The sequence below is a fragment of the Aspergillus fijiensis genome, assembly GCF_003184825.1.
Source record: "Aspergillus fijiensis CBS 313.89 unplaced genomic scaffold BO72scaffold_13, whole genome shotgun sequence".
Taxonomy (NCBI): domain Eukaryota; kingdom Fungi; phylum Ascomycota; class Eurotiomycetes; order Eurotiales; family Aspergillaceae; genus Aspergillus; species Aspergillus fijiensis.
The window spans coordinates 681,509-696,841 of NW_024468989.1; the positions used below are offsets into that span (position 1 = coordinate 681,509).

A 15,333-nucleotide genomic window follows, 5' to 3' on the forward strand; every position below is an offset into this window, starting at 1 on the left:
ATGATCTTTTATACCTTACCTACTACTCCGTGACTTCGTAACCAGCAGCTTCCTTCTGCCACGCTTCCGCAATTTCCGTCGACGCACCATCTAGCGTAAAACCTGCTGCCTGAGGTTTCCGACATTGCATTGCACATTGCATTGCATTGTCGCCGTCCATCAGAAACCATCCAGACAGGCTCATTCTCTACCCTCATCGCCAACAACTGCACAAAACGTTTGGTGATCGTATGTATTTGGAAATCGTCTCCCTTATTATATTTAGATTTAAAAATAAAGTTAGATTTAAAGGAAGAGCGATTATGGCTCCGATACCTCCATCTCCTCCCGGTGGTTTCAAAATATCTGAGTGAAGAAAAGCCTTTTTCTATGCGGAAACTCACATCTCGCGGGAGGATTCGACAGCTTCCGCAGCGGATATCTCAACAGCAATGGAGGCCACCTCAGTCACGGCAGGCATACATTGACAATCCTGTCTAAGCTGTACGCAAATCTCATTTCGTCTGTGGGAAACCAACCAAAAATTTGTTTTCTAGAGCAATCGTCGCACAGAAATGAACTTGTACATTCCTCCAGTATTATACCTCGTGGCTAGAGGGGGGGGGGTTGTTTCTGCGTGGATCTGAGAATAGATGGACATAGCTTGATCGTAGGTTGCATGTGAGGTCCAGCCATCCCGGCTTATGATCCCCGATAAGCCGTTCCCAAAAGTCTTGTACTTCATTCCAGCCTTCACTATCCTCGTAATGTTTGCGGATCTCTTCAGGAGAAAAGTCGATGGGGCACTCAACCGCGTGGCCTAGTGGATTCCTCCACTTCCTTCAAAAATTGTGTTCAGTAAGCACAATTCGTCAACTACGCAGGATTTGCTGACAACTTACTTCTATATCCTTATCAACGACTCTCGTAGTGGGGTAATATCTCCATCCCATGTATTCCGGACAAAGCGGATTGGATCGGTTAGTGTCTTGCCACTTGGATACTGGAACACTCTGCTCAGAAGTGGGTTTCTTTCGGTTCTATATTTCTCGTAGAGATATAGTAGGATCGAGTTGGTGACCGTGCCCTTAACAGCACTTTGCGCATTTGCGTCCAGTTGCTTGAAGTCTTCAGGTAGTTCGAGTATCAAGTCGCCGTTATAATCGAGAAAATGAGGACGACGGCCTTCTAGGAACAAAGGTCCAGCCGATGCGCTTTGCCAGTCAATGATGCTAGTAATATGACCGCTATCGTCGACAAAGATATTAGGAGTGCGAAGGTCCGGGTGCCATAAGAATGACCCTAGAATACCCTCTTCCTGTGGAATCAGATGAGGAGTAATAGATAGATACCTCTGAATAAGAGAAACGTGCTCGGCAGGATCATTCTGGCTGTGGGAAACGAATAACGGATCATTCGGAGAACGCGGGGTCGCATGCTTCTGAATCCAAGCTATCTCTCGAAGGGCAGAAGCCTGTATGTAGCCAACCGCAGAAGCCCCTGTATACAGCTATCAGCTTGATCGGCGACGGGAAATTGCTGGAACAGGCGTACATGGTCCACGATAGATATCCACATCGCCTCGCCCTTGACTCCAGAATGCCGTGTTCACTATCGGCCCGATAGAAAACCTCTCAGCAATTCTCTGCTTAAGTTCATGCGACAAGTTGCCTCCTTCGACTATTGCGGGGTGAGATCCAGGCGGTGCGTTTTTCCTGTAGAAAAGGCAACCATGTCTGCTCTCAAGTTAGAAGGTACAAGAGATTTTTGCGCCTTGAACCATAGGGATAAACATATTCGGAGAATTTTAACGATAGAAATTTGTGTTGGATGGTCACTATATCCTCCATCGTCCGCACCTTGCATTCAAGGTCCATGTCTGTCCAAACATCTGCGAGATTCTTACCAGGGGCATACTCCATGATGATGTACTCAGCCCCTACACGGTTCGTAGAGTCGACTGCAGAATTCCACGCAAGAACTTTGGGGACTGGAAGACCCAGTATGGTTCTTAACTAGAACGTTATGTCAGATCACTAAGATGCAAATGTAGATATGGATCATTGAACACGATCGATGGTAAGATTTACTCACAAAGTCCATTGTGGCAACCTCGGACGCTGTGGTCAAAAAAGCCGGCCCAGCATTCGGATTTGGAACTCGGGCAACAACTGTCTTCCCATTGCCCATGGTAAGCTTGAACGACTTGTTGTATGACCCTTCTCCTAAATTGGCCATACGCACACAGGACCCAGAAGATGATGAATCCATAGCAACCTTCTGCATCTCAAGTATATCGAATTCGCGATACCTCTCTTGGAGTTGCTGCCTTTCATCCCAGACCCATCGTCCACTCGTATATCTAAAGAAATCCTGCGGATCTCCGACAATATTAGCCATCCGAAGCTGAGGGTGTTGATAAAATAACGTCGTCGGCTTGAGATGGGTAGTAGGGTGGTCTCTCTCGACAACCCTGGCGAACTACTCCGAACCCCGTTTAACATGCGCGAGATTATAGGCATGATTATAGCAAACTATCGGATGATCATTGGAAGATTATCATATCGCAGGAGGCGTGCGTAACTTTATTTTCGGTTATGTAGGCGGTCTTCTTGGGTATTAGTCATCACTTCGGCATGCTGTGAAGTTTGCCCCGGGCTGACTGGGTGCCGTGCCTCATGCTGGAACATATAGTAGTAGATACTAGTGATAATATCAATCTTCGCGAAAGCGTGTCAATGATTCCACGGTCCATCAAGTTTCTCTTAGGAACAGGCCTTGGCGTTGAACGGCAGCTATTCTGAAAATTGAGCACCTAGCCGTACTCCGCACTTATAAGTACATATAGTATCCGTTACAGCGGCCCGGCCCGGCCTTCCATTTACAGAGGATTGTTTTCATACCTAACGATACCGTTATTTTCAAAATGTAGTGGCCTGATTATGAGGGAAGTGCAGCCGAGCGTGGAGCATTTACCGGTCGATACCTGCCGGGCCTTACAAACAGCCCCTTAAATCGCGCATCTCTCCCCACCAGACGATCCCCAGATCTTTAGAAACTCTGAATCAATCCACTGTCCCCGTCACCGGAACCCCCCCACGGCGGAATATCACAACGAAAAAAGAATGGTCGAATATGAGTTCGGCGGACCGTAAGAAACTTGCTCCTGCTTCCTTGGGCCTTGACTTCTGCTTACGCTTTCATAGTCTGGGTGCCGCAGCCATCACCTTTGGCCTGCCCGTCCTGCTCTACGCGTTCACATTCGCTTGCAACGACGTGTCTGGCTGCCCAATGCCATCACTTCTGCAACCTCGCGACTTGACCTGGGCAAAGCTGAAAGCCGACGCTAATCTACTGAATATCGGTCTGTCGAATTTCCTCTCCTGGAAAGTGACGCTGGTCACTGTCGCCTACTATGTCTTCGGTCGTTCCCTTTGGAAGATCCTTCCTGCAAAAGAGGTTCATGGAACCAAGTTGATGCACCATGATCGCCCCCTTCAGTATCGATTCAATGGTATCGACACCTTCCAAATCTTTAGGGTCAACGCAAGCTAACGGACGGCATAGCGTTCTCGGCCAGTGTGGTTATTCTCTCTATCTGCGCGGCAGGCACATTCCTCCAAGGGGTCGAGTTCCCCTGACGGCAAACGTACTCATCTCATACGCCTTATCGGTCTTTCTCTACGTCAACAGTTTCACCGTCGACACCAAGTATCCCAACCGCGACTTTCGAGAGCTAGCTGCCGGCGGCATGACAGGCAACCTCATCTACGATTTGTACATCGGCCGGGAGCTCAACCCCCGGGTTACCCTGCCTCTGATTGGAGAAGTCGACATCAAGACGTGGTGTGAAGTCTGTCCCGGTCTGACTGTTTGGATCCCGCTTGACCTGTCATTCATCGCTCAACAGGACCGCAACTATGGATACCTCTCCGACAGCATCGTGTTCACGACCGCCGTGTAGGCATACTACGTCCTCAGCAGCCAGTACAACGAGTCATCCATCTTGACGATGATGGATATCACGACCGACGGGATGGGCTTCATGCTTGCCTTCGGCGACCTAGTCTGGGTCCCCTTCCTCTACTCGACCCAAGCTCGTTACCTCGCGGCCTTCCCCGTGCATCTCGGCGAGCCACGAATCCTCGTGGTTGCCGCCGTCTTCGTCCTCGGGATTTACATATTCAAAGCGGCGAACAATCAGAAACACCTGTTCCGCACCCAGCCCAACCACCCCGCCGTGCGGGATCTATGGTCCATCACCACCAGGCGCGGCACCCGCCTTCTCACCGCTGGCTGGTGGGGTCTCTCCCGGCATATCAACTACTTCGGCGACTGGGTGCAGGCGTGGCCCTTTAGCCTGCCCACGGGGGTGGCAGGGTACACGATCTCGCCGGATCGTCGTCTCGCACGATGTTGGACGGGCGGGTCGCGATGCAAGGCCCGGCAGCCGGGTGGGGGATGATCTTCACCTACTTCTACGTGCTGTATTTTGGTGTCTTGCTCGTCCATCGCGAGCGGCGGGACGACGCCATGTGCGCGAAGAAGTATGGCGAGGATTGGAAGACGTACAAGCGGACGGTGCGGTGGAGGATCTTGCCTTGGACTTATTGAGAACGGTCTAATGAGGAGGACTAGTGCAGTTGACGGTGTCCGTTTCAGTAGTGTCGGTGGCCCTCCTGAGGCCTTGCCGGTCAGACCGCTCACAGCCCACCTCGATGGCTCTTAGTTCCTCTCAAATAGCCTCACGTAGTCTACAAGACTATCCGGGTAGCCACCAACTTTAGGGGTAAGAGTAAGTTGTCTATATATTTTATTGAATACAATTAGCGGGTTATTGTAGAATCCCACCCATTGCCTAGTCGGCATATTCTATGGTTAATAATGATCAGTACTTTTATTATGTCTATCTTATTAAGAGATTTTCACCACCAAAAATGTTTTTTTTTGTTCTGAATTAGTTCGTATCTGTGTAACCTACATTTTGTGTACTACCTCTGCTGGGAATTAGAAAGACATGGAGAGAAAGGAATGTTTGCTTTTCTGCGGAGTCATGAGAAACCCCAGCCACATTCGACCTAGGTTGACTGCCCATCAAGCCACCCCACGCCATTGTCTTGAGATTCGCACTTGACCCAGACAAAGAGATCACTCTTGTCTCGCCGTGCTTGTCGCCGTGTGCCCTGAGGACAGGGATCTCGCTGAAGGTAGACTGCTTAGTACCGTACATGCTGTGGAAAAGGGTAATTAAGGTAATTGCTACTAGGCAGTCGTCTTCCATCAGGTGGATATCGCCAAGTCCGTGAATACAGATCGTATCAACAGGTACCAGGGAGAGATAAAATTGATTTTGATATATTGGAGTATGCCTGGCATGCACATGTCATATTCGTAATGGCCATTGAAGTTATAGTTCCTGAACCCCAATCCTGGAAAGATGTCCTGGTCGAGTCCTTCCAATCGTTCTGTTGACCTTATTGAAAGATGAGGGAACATCTGGCGACAGCAAATCAAGAGCAGCGGAGGTTGATTAGATTATCGCCAGCTTGGAACTCTCCTGACGGTTAAACAGTGGGTTCCAGAGTCACCAGACGGCATGCTGCTCGTCGTCATCTTTTTTATGTTCCTGCTGTTCTGCGGGACCTTTGTTCCAGACTGGGCCCAGGCCTACAAGTGAGAACAAGCTCAGTATTTTGAGCTGCGCGAACCTTGACGTTTTCGATTGTGTGAGCGATCGCCTCTGCAGTTGCAGCGCTTCCACCGGTCTCTGTCTTCTACATCGCCGATATGACACGAGGATCTATTGGCAACGGGTTATCAGTAGATGTGATAACGCCACGACTAAAGTTGTATAGGGTTGTCTTTCTGCTCAGTCTTTGTGGTTTTATCTTGCGCGTTTCAAGAGATTGCACCACGCTTGTGCGGGGACCATGAATCCCCCCCCCAAAAACCAGGAGCCATCGGCATGGAATGAATGTTGAGTAGTCGGAATGTGGTATGCCGAGTGATAATGGCAGGAGCTATACTGTACTGCCGCCTCCCCGCAGTCCGTGAGCCCTCACTGGATTCTGGACGGATTTAGCCAGTTCGACCCGCCTCGGCCCAGATGCAGAGATTCGCGCATCGATGAAGTAGGACCACGTAGCCATTTTCTCACCCACTACAGTAAGAGGCGGTTACTGAAACCTCATCATTAGTGATCGAGAACGCAATATGATGATGTAAGTAGTAAGAGATTGTTACCCCAGCGGGTAGATACTATGTAGGCCTGCTGGAGGGGGTCCTGCATCACGCAGACGCGGCACCGCGCCGGACTCGACGGCGCCTGCCAACGACCCAACCAGCACCACGGGGCAGCTGGTGCGGTCTAAGACGAGCGTGGCGGCGCTGCAGGACGTGGCCGGGCCGTGTGTGAACACCATCCCCGTGCGCCTGTGCGTCGAGCCCGACCACCCCCTCGCGCAGCAGCTGGGCCATGCTGCACACCCAACACACCCACAGCCTGCCGTTCGAGACCAGCCATTTTAGCGAGATCGCCGCGCACAGCACGTTACTTTCCAGCCATGCCTTCTTGTTCAAAGGCACGTTTTGATTAGCGCAATCTATCTGTCCCCGTAACAAGCCGAATAAGCATGGCTGAACCTGCTCCCAAGTCCACAGAGCCGAACGTAGAGAACTTCGGTACAAGCAATCAAATACAGATGCTCCATTGCAAAGTCATACTGATTCATGGAATCTCTTGCTTCTCCCATTAACTACAACTGTGTACTGATACACTGAATCCTAAACAAGGTCATGAAGCTGTTGACGAATATCTGCAGATGCTCTTTTGGATCGCTGCAAGCGGGGTGAAAGCCCTTTGATAATGGATCTGGTTGCCCCCATAACATGCGAATTCGTGATCTAGAGGTGAGGTCTCTTCGAAGGTCATCTCAAGGGAGTGTTGATAAGACTGCTGCATTATGGGAATTGAGGATGTAATTGGATCCGAGAGTAATAAGACCTTCGAATGGGGGTCGGGTGACCTCTATATCCAGAGATAGAGAAGAGTGGCGAGCCGGAAGCAGAGCGTAAAAGCCTTCTGCTGGTTCAAAGAATTCTGGACAGGTCTATAAACCCGTACTGAGAATGGTGACGAGTGATAGTTCAGCCGGACTTCAAGATAGCCTACAGGAAGTCTGTTGTATCCACTGTTGACTGTGCATATTATATCATGAAAATGCTACGCAGATGCTATTTCTTACCGTGAAAAGATACTCATTTCATCTTCTTCTCAATGCTGCTTAGATACAGAGATTCAAGTTCATCATCATTCCAATTTCATGCCAGGGCAAGACGCAGCAGGACTTATTCACTTCAGTCAGAGATCAAGAGCATCGGATGCGGGTGACGAAGACACGGGCGGTGAACATGATCAAGCAGCGGGCCAGTCTAGAGCAACCACAGATCAGTATTGTGCACATCTATCTCAAGTCAGCGAGCACATCTGAGCGCTCTTCCTCGACTGCTTCACTTTTTTACACTTCTCCACTCCATCGCCAATGCCCCAACCATCGTAGCACAAGCCAGGCCAACCGGCAGAAAGAATGCTGTGGTCAAAGCTCGATCATACCCCTCGACCACTCGCGACCTGTCAGCCGGAGCAACATGCTGCTGGAGCTCGAAAACCCCCATCTGGGTCAATGCCTGCGCGTCCAGGCCCGGCACTATTCCCCGGAGCCTGACAAGAAGCTCACTGGTGAAGATAGTCTGCGCGATTGAGACGAAGACTGCGGGCCCCACGTTCTGGGCGAAGATGATCAGCGCAATGCCAATCGGGGCGTCGGCGACCGGCAGGATAGTCTGAACGGCCACTTGGGGCCCCTGGAAGCCAATGCCCGTGCCAACGCCCAGCAGAGCCTGATAGAAAATAAGCGAGACCAGAGACTGCTTCACTCGCAACGTGGTGAGCAAGCCCGCTGCAATCGGACTGATGACGGCTGTGGCAATCATAAAGGGGGTATAGTATCCCATGGCACTCGTGAGGGAACTTCCGACAAGGATGGACAAGGTCAGTCCCACCACGATCGGCAGACAAAGCACGCCGGATAGCGTGGCAGATACCCCGTGGACGGCTTGAAAGTAGGTCGGCATCTTCGTTCCGAAACACAGTTAGTCAGTGAGTCGGTGGGAGGGAGAGAGAGGGAGAGAGAGGGAGAGAGAGAGAGAGAGAGAGAGAGAGAGAAAGAGAAACTCCCCTCAGCGGCCGGGGGCGCATACATAATACTCAAACACCGACAAAGACGAATTATTGCAGAGGCCGAACCACACTCCGGCAAAGACACTTCGTGACCGCATCACGCGGGCGGGGAGCAGAGCATGATCGCCCTTCCTCTTTTGGTGCCAGACAAAGGCAGTCAGGATGACACCGGATAAGACGAAGAGAACGATGATCCGAGCGTCGCCCCAGGAGTAGGTAGTGCCTCCCCACTGAAGTGCCAATAAGGGCAAGGTAACTGACGTGATGAAAAGCCCAGCGCCGAGCAGGTCAAGTTGGCGAAGCTTGGCCCTCCATGGCAGCGTTTTACGCTTTGATTTCAATGGATCTTGGAAGAACAGTAGGATCAGCAGGAAGGAAAGGCCTCCGAGGGGGAGGTTGATGTAGAAACACCATCTCCAGGAGATGCTTTGAGTCAAGGCTCCCCCAAGCATTGGGGCAACAGCCGAAGATACACCTTCGAAGGCTGCTGCTAGACCAGTAAATAGCGGACGTTTGCGGAGAGGAAAGCACTGCGCTATAATGCTATTCGATGAGTCAGCGGGAGCGCAATACAGGCACAGAAAAGTCATCAGACAGGAAGAAATCAGGGAGGCAAAGCTAACGTCAGGACTCCGGAAATGATACCTGAGCAACCAATGCCAGATACTGCCCTCCCGAGTATCAGCACGCTGGACGTGGGCGCTACCCCAGCGAGTAGAGATCCCAGTTCGAAAATGAGCACCGAGGCAAGAAATACGGACTTGGTAGAGAAAAGATGGTATAGATTGCCAAAGATAAACTGAAAGGCGCATGAGGTCAAACGGCTGACGTGCGTTATTAAAAAACCAACTGACTACTCAATCTTGAGACAACACGGAAGAACACTCACTATGCTGAATAATACCAGCCAGCGTCGGCAATGGTCTGGAAATGTGTGGTGATGATAGGCAATGCTGTCGCTATCATATTGAAGTCCTAATCCTTTCCTTGGTAAGAATTCTGGTGGAGCGGCAACCGCCGTGGAATTGCACACACCAGCCCGGTGAGAACCAAAGACAAGAAGATGGCAACAAGAATCATGACAAGCTTGGCGCCTGTCGGGTACTCCATACGATCCTCTTCTTGCGAGTCATCATTCGCCTCCGGCTTTTCTGCTGGGAGTGTTGTCGCATGGGCATCTCTATCTGAGATGCTTTCTGAGGTCATGCTTGCCGGGAGCCTTGGAAGAATATGACACGGTTGTACGGAGTACAGGATAGGTTTCCCACACCGGACTTTATATGAGCCCCGAGTGATGTGCAATCATAAATACCATTTTGAGGAACCCCTTAAACCCTACATTGCTGGGACATGCAATGAACCCGACTAGTGGCAATCGATAGAACTAGTGAGACCACGTTGTCAACCAGACATTCTAAATGCCTTGTTCAGACTATATCAAACACGCTGAATGATATCACAATGATAATCTCGGATAGAGAGATGTGGCGGATGAGAGGCCCCGGCGAGTTACGTGCTAGATGCATGGAAAGACACACGTTGTAAGTAGCTAATACACGACAAAGATGCAGTAAACAGGCGAGTGCAAAGTTCCTCATTCAAAACAGGACCACATTTCCCACGGCCTTGGTAAGTATCCTGGCTACAGCCTGACGTGTGAGCGTTGCGCAAGATGCTAATGTGCTCGATCCACAAATTTCATGACTTTATTCCCCGTGCCGCTCTTTTCAAACCCACCCAGATCTTCCACGAACGTCAGCCGGAACAGATGCCGATTCTCGGGCAGCACGAAAAAGAAAGTCTCCAGTTCATGGACGAGATCTTGTCGAGCGATCAATCGTTCACTCGCTGCCTCCCGGAGCATCCTAACCTCAAGCGTTGTCTGCGGGGATGAATCATGGGTCGCTTTGACAATCTGCCATTGCAGAAGCCCGAAGTCCTCCCTCTGCATGAGCTTCTCGATGTTGGTGAATTCAAAGTACACCCCAAACCATTTGAAACTGAAGCGACGATCACGACCCCGCAAACGGAGAACCCGCAAGTGTTCAAGATCCGATTCCGGGACCACGGATCGCGCAAGGTCGGGGAGTGGGTGAACCGATGCGAGGTCACCAGTGATGTAACGTACAAGGGGATTGCGCCGCCGTTGCAAGGAAGTCTGGACGAGGACTCCCTCCTGGCCTTCCGGCAGGGACTTGAACCCCGACGGGGGATCACTTTCTACGACGGAAGGGGGCAAGATTTCAACCACGAGGCTCCGGGTGTCAAAGACAAAGTCCATGGAGCCTGTGAGCCCGGCCTCCCCGGTCAGGTCCGGATTATGGAGGGCGTATGGCCCGGATTCTGCGCTTCCTAAGACGGAGCATATCTTGACCGGGCCCAGCGTCGCGCGGATGTATTGTCTCTGACCGTCAGTCAGCGGCTCAGAGGTGTAGATCACTTTCGTCAATCTGATCCCTTTTCGCTTCTCTGCCGGAAGGGTTCCGATCCGGTGGACAATTTGAATGACTTGACTGCCATCGCCTGTCAAGACGTTGATATGGTAATGCTCAAGGGCGCGTACAACCTCATCGGGAGTCATGAAATTGCCAGCGCTGAGAACCGTCCCCCCTGCGTTTTCTAGAATCTCAGTCATGAGGTCAAGAGACCTAGCCAAGCGTGAAGGAAAGCTCCAAGGTCAGCTCTACCATCCCTAAATCTTTCGCAGAAGGCTAAAACGAACCTATACCAATAGCCCGCGGCATGCGTTGTCAGGATCCAATCATGCGGTTTCACCACTCCGCAGATCCTCAGGAAATCGCCAAATGCTGCGCGGTGCTGCCGGTTTTCATTCGCATCCGACAAAAACATCAGCGGCAAACCCCCGGAACCACCGCCTGTGATGCTGACATAGGCGCTGCGGCGGTATTCGTTGTGCGGGCTCGTGTCCTTGGTCAGTCGCTCGATAACCCGATAGCTGTGAGATATGAGTTGGTTGACTGAGCTTGCTGGGGAATGAGGCGAAGAGCTCACGTACAGATTCTTCTTGGTTGTCAGTGGCAGCGACTCGAGACTGCTACTCGTAGTCTGCCTGGATTGAGAGACTCCTGACTGCACAATAGCCCGGATCTGCTCAGGACCCGGTGGATAAAGTACATCTGAATTGTAGAACGGATGGATTTTCGCGACCGCGAGCACGTCCGAGAGTGGAAAGTTCTTGGTAGTCATCCTGGATGATTTTCGACGAAGAGGTGGTCTGAACGAGATTGCTTCGAATCTTCACATCGAATACGCCCACATCTCCCCTCCCAGAAAGACCGCAACCTCTGAAAATCACATGATAAATCTCGCTTTTGCCATATTGAGCCATACTCTTGCGGAATCGCCTTTCGCTCAGCTCCGAACTCGTTCGATCTTTCAGAAAACGACCGTGTCGATCATCTGCCTAGTCTCGCTTCTCTGAGATCAGGAATTCCGCGTACTCCGCGTCATTTAATGAGTTTAGTCTTGGTTAGGTAACATGCTATGGCCGATGATACTGCTCTGCTTCATCGAGAATTGGCAACGGCGCTTGCGTGGGTCGTGCATATCAGCGAGACACGGTGTGGCAAATGAATTTACTTGTCTTTTGAATTGAGAATCCAGACTAACCAATTGATGCTTAGCGCCAAGAGCAACGTAGCTGTGATACGCTCGTCACTTTTGTCTACATTGTCGTCAGCGGTACGGAGTACCGTGTACTGTTATCCTGCAAATGGAGGGGGTTTCTTACATGTCGCTGGCATATCCCAACCAACCTCATTGGCATATCCCGTTGCGTTTTTCCCTTTTTTTTTTTTTTTTTTTTCTTTCTAATAACTTGTCTCTCTTTCACAAACATGAGATTGTTCACTGATCTTTAGGGTTCAGGGGCCCACAAAGCAGCTGAATCATTCAATCGACTGATCGAGTCCCGTCTGCAACAGTGGTGATCTACTTGGTAGATTACTAGGTTAGTAGCGGTGTGCCCTTACCAAAAGGGCCGAGAACCAGATACCCGCCCCCCTCCCCAGCCCCATTTGCCACTACAAAATGTCCTGTCCGTGGAATGGAGATCTTAAAATAAACAAAAGGATCCAGCTTTGGAAGGATGGATGGGGTCGGTGAGCCTTCGCTTGAGGTTTGGGCTCGCCGATGAGCAGCGAAGAAAGCGACTCTGATGATGGGACGATCTTGGGGTTATTCGGTTATTGCAAATTGGTACGAGTAGCTTGCTGTAGCCGGGAGAAGGTATTATCATATTAGCCGAGGCACCGCGCGAGTTATGAGGAACATGACTGTTGAGGTGCATAAGGAGGTCACACTCGACATTGTATCCACTATTGCCTACTATATACTCTGGTTGACCCCGGTGATTTTGTTAGTATGGTGGAGAATTGCAGGGATCTGAATCCTTGAAGCGGTAAGTTTTCCATACAGCACCGCCTTCTCGAATCGCCATGCGGAGCCATGAATATCAACTCCGAATGGCCCGATACAGTATTAATAATGAAATGAACGGCAGAATCCAAAGGATTCAGATCCCTGCAACTTCCCACTGTACTAACAAAATCACCGGGGTCAATCGTAGTAAACAATTGATACACAGCACCTTCAATCTATTTAATGTTTACTGTGGATAAATACATTGGTCTGGGCCCGTCTTTTGCGGGGGGAAGAGGAAGGCGGGCTTCCTAGAACGGAAAATCTACAGTAGGGACAGACATTCCACTGCACTATAAAATATTTGCGGTAGCGTACAACTAGCCGTGTTCAAGAAATTCCACCACTAGAATTAGATGTATGCCCCTTCCCTTGCATATACATCCCCCCACTCTGTTCGCTTGTCTTTCCGTTTCTCACTGGATTATTAGGCCTAACAAAATCACCGGGATCAACCGGAGTGGGCTCCGGGCTGGGGGACGGACCGCGCTACCCGGTCGACCCCAACCCTGGACGGTCTGCGTATCATATTACGATGTGGCAAAGTTACATTCTGGTTCCGTACTACGAGACTGATTGTGGAATAACGGTTTCCTATATTCGTGCTCGTGTTTTCTGATGGGGAGAAAAGGATTTCCACCCCTTCAGACAACTGAATACTCTCCTCACCTGACCTCAGCCTAAGTAAAAAGCTTCTCCTGAACGACTGCCTAGATTTAGAGCCAAAAGTCTCCGAACTGCTGATGCTGAGGAGCAGCAGCGGCGGCGGCACTAGTGCCTTCAGTACCACCTTTCGTGATATTCGCAGTTACTGTACGTAGTTGGCCACCCCAAAAATCACTGCATGGATGATGGCTCAATCAATACGGGACAACACACTAGACGGGAAGCGCCTCGCGTCCCACCGCACCCTCCGCAGATGACGCTCAGGATCCATCACCTGGTTCCGAGCATGCAGCCACCGAAAATTATCCATGAGGATCACCGAGCCCCGCGGGAGCGTATCCGGCGTCAGATGCAGCGGCTCACCCTGCACGCTCAGTCCGTGAAGACATTCCTTTAACTCTTGCAGCGCCAGCGCGGCCTCGGCCGTCAGAGGGGTGACCAGATCCTCCCGGTAGCGGATCGTCCAGTGCGAGCCCTCTGCGTCGGCAGCCATCAGGCTGCCCACCGTGTCGTGTTTCGTGCTGCACTTCACAAACTCCGGGGGCACGGCGATGCGGAACTCGGGCCGATGGAGCGCCGCGCAGGTCGACGGCGAAAGGAGCGAACCGATCCTCTCGACGTTCATGACGGAGAGTGTGCCCCCGCCACACCGGTCTTCGCGGAGAACCTGCAAGGCAAAGTAGCGGGGCGGGGCGTCTTCGTAGCTACAGTCAGTGTGCCAAGGGAACTCCTCCATGGTCTCGGATCGTGCCTGATGCGACGGGGTTTGGAACGTCGTCCGACTCGGTCGGACGTCCCAGAACCAGCCGCGAGAGACACTGTGGGTGATGGGCAGCCCGTGGCCGTAGTGGTCGTGGAGCCCCTGGACCAGCCGCTGGAGATACCGGCTGGAGTCGTCCTCGAATTGCAGGCTCACTTTGAGGATGCCGTTCTTCCGCATCAAGTTGGACACCTCGGCGAGGTGTCTTGGGCGGTTGGCACAGCCGAGGTCGGTCGCTACCAGGTGCGGCAGGCCGCGTGATAATAACGCTGTTGGTTGTGACATCAGAAATCGGTCTTGACATTCTCGCGATGCCATGGTTTTAGCAGTTATGATTGACTTACTGCCAGTGGAACCTGCCGGGTTGGTGAGGTTGATATTCCTTAGTGCCTGCCACATGTTTGGGGGGAAATGTGTCTGCGCCAGAACTAGACTTTCAACGAGCGAATATGTTCTTGGAGAAACGGAAGCAGGAAAACACGGCGCCGGACTACCCTGATGCAAAGATCTTTCTCCAGCTGCTACGGCAATATATCAGCGGCAGAAAGAGAACTTGGAGAGGCAGGAGGTACGACGGCTACATATACGAATGTGCAGAGTGAACTTCAGAGGGCAGGAATTGCGGATTGGGCAGAAAGGGCATTCAAACTCAGCGCTAGGCTTCGCACACTCATACGATGATGTTGCCCTCTCCGCCTGCAAGTGACAAAACATACCATCTAATCAGATATAGAAGCAAGGCGCATGTTTTGAGCTTCCAGGCTTGGTTTTCGTTCTATCCGTGTTCAGAATCATCAACAATAGCTGGAGGGAGCTACTCCAGAGATTTCGAGTGGCCCATCGCCACCGAGAATATATGGATCCCTGAGCCTGCAGTTCTCCGGAGTACAGATGCAGCTGTACTCCCCACGACTAGCCTCGCAGAAGCTCTACCAGGCAACTAGATGCACCTGACGAAGCTATTGCATGTGATATCCATAGTCTCTGTAACCCCAAAACGATCTGCACACACGATCTAGTTTGATCGAATCCTGCTCTTGGTATTATTTTCCAGTGTGAGATTGACGTTGCTCTAGACTGATGAGTCGACAACCACAGCCGGGCAGTAAACAAGGAGAGATGCTTGAAGCGGGGTGGATTCCGCTACCTGGGAGGAGACATTAATCAAAACGCGGTGATCGAGACGGTGAGACGTCCAGCTCATGCGAGGCCAGGGACACTGTCACTGGATACATCAGACAGGTACAAT

The 15,333-nt window shown here is 51.2% G+C and overlaps 5 protein-coding genes across 5 annotated transcripts; 1 reads left to right on the forward strand and 4 right to left on the reverse strand.

Annotated features, from left to right (window-relative positions):
• Positions 1–578: 578 nt before the first annotated feature.
• On the reverse strand, positions 579–2,501 carry BO72DRAFT_476132 (phosphotransferase family protein; the record flags this gene model as incomplete). Its single annotated transcript, XM_040947372.1, has 6 exons — positions 579–819; positions 900–1,479; positions 1,534–1,720; positions 1,773–1,994; positions 2,074–2,415; positions 2,472–2,501. The coding sequence occupies 6 exons, from the start codon at positions 2,499–2,501 to the stop codon at positions 579–581; spliced, it is 1,602 nt and encodes a 533-aa protein (XP_040803546.1).
• A 547-nt stretch (positions 2,502–3,048) lies between these two features.
• On the forward strand, positions 3,049–4,593 carry BO72DRAFT_476133 (putative C-14 sterol reductase; the record flags this gene model as incomplete). The annotated part of the gene is made up of 6 exons (XM_040947373.1): positions 3,049–3,130; positions 3,186–3,493; positions 3,547–3,558; positions 3,612–3,937; positions 3,968–4,379; positions 4,421–4,593. The coding sequence occupies exons 1-6, from the start codon at positions 3,105–3,107 to the stop codon at positions 4,591–4,593; spliced, it is 1,257 nt and encodes a 418-aa protein (XP_040803547.1). The 5' UTR covers positions 3,049–3,104.
• A 2,668-nt stretch (positions 4,594–7,261) lies between these two features.
• Positions 7,262–9,424, reverse strand: BO72DRAFT_505846 (MDR family MFS transporter; the record flags this gene model as incomplete). Its single annotated transcript, XM_040949205.1, has 5 exons — positions 7,262–8,112; positions 8,239–8,761; positions 8,842–9,042; positions 9,108–9,193; positions 9,254–9,424. 5 exons carry the CDS (start codon positions 9,422–9,424, stop codon positions 7,489–7,491), a joined length of 1,605 nt encoding a protein of 534 aa, XP_040803548.1. The 3' UTR covers positions 7,262–7,488.
• A 136-nt stretch (positions 9,425–9,560) lies between these two features.
• On the reverse strand, positions 9,561–11,802 carry BO72DRAFT_400293 (uncharacterized protein). The gene is made up of 3 exons (XM_040942149.1): positions 11,235–11,802; positions 10,941–11,174; positions 9,561–10,866 (listed from the first exon to the last, which is right to left on the reverse strand). The coding sequence occupies exons 1-3, from the start codon at positions 11,423–11,425 to the stop codon at positions 9,894–9,896; spliced, it is 1,398 nt and encodes a 465-aa protein (XP_040803549.1). The 5' UTR covers positions 11,426–11,802; the 3' UTR covers positions 9,561–9,893.
• Positions 11,803–13,251: 1,449 nt separating this feature from the next.
• BO72DRAFT_425218 (uncharacterized protein) lies at positions 13,252–14,652 on the reverse strand. The gene is made up of 2 exons (XM_040942899.1): positions 14,429–14,652; positions 13,252–14,353 (listed from the first exon to the last, which is right to left on the reverse strand). Exons 1-2 carry the CDS (start codon positions 14,481–14,483, stop codon positions 13,515–13,517), a joined length of 894 nt encoding a protein of 297 aa, XP_040803550.1. The 5' UTR covers positions 14,484–14,652; the 3' UTR covers positions 13,252–13,514.
• Positions 14,653–15,333: the final 681 nt, after the last annotated feature.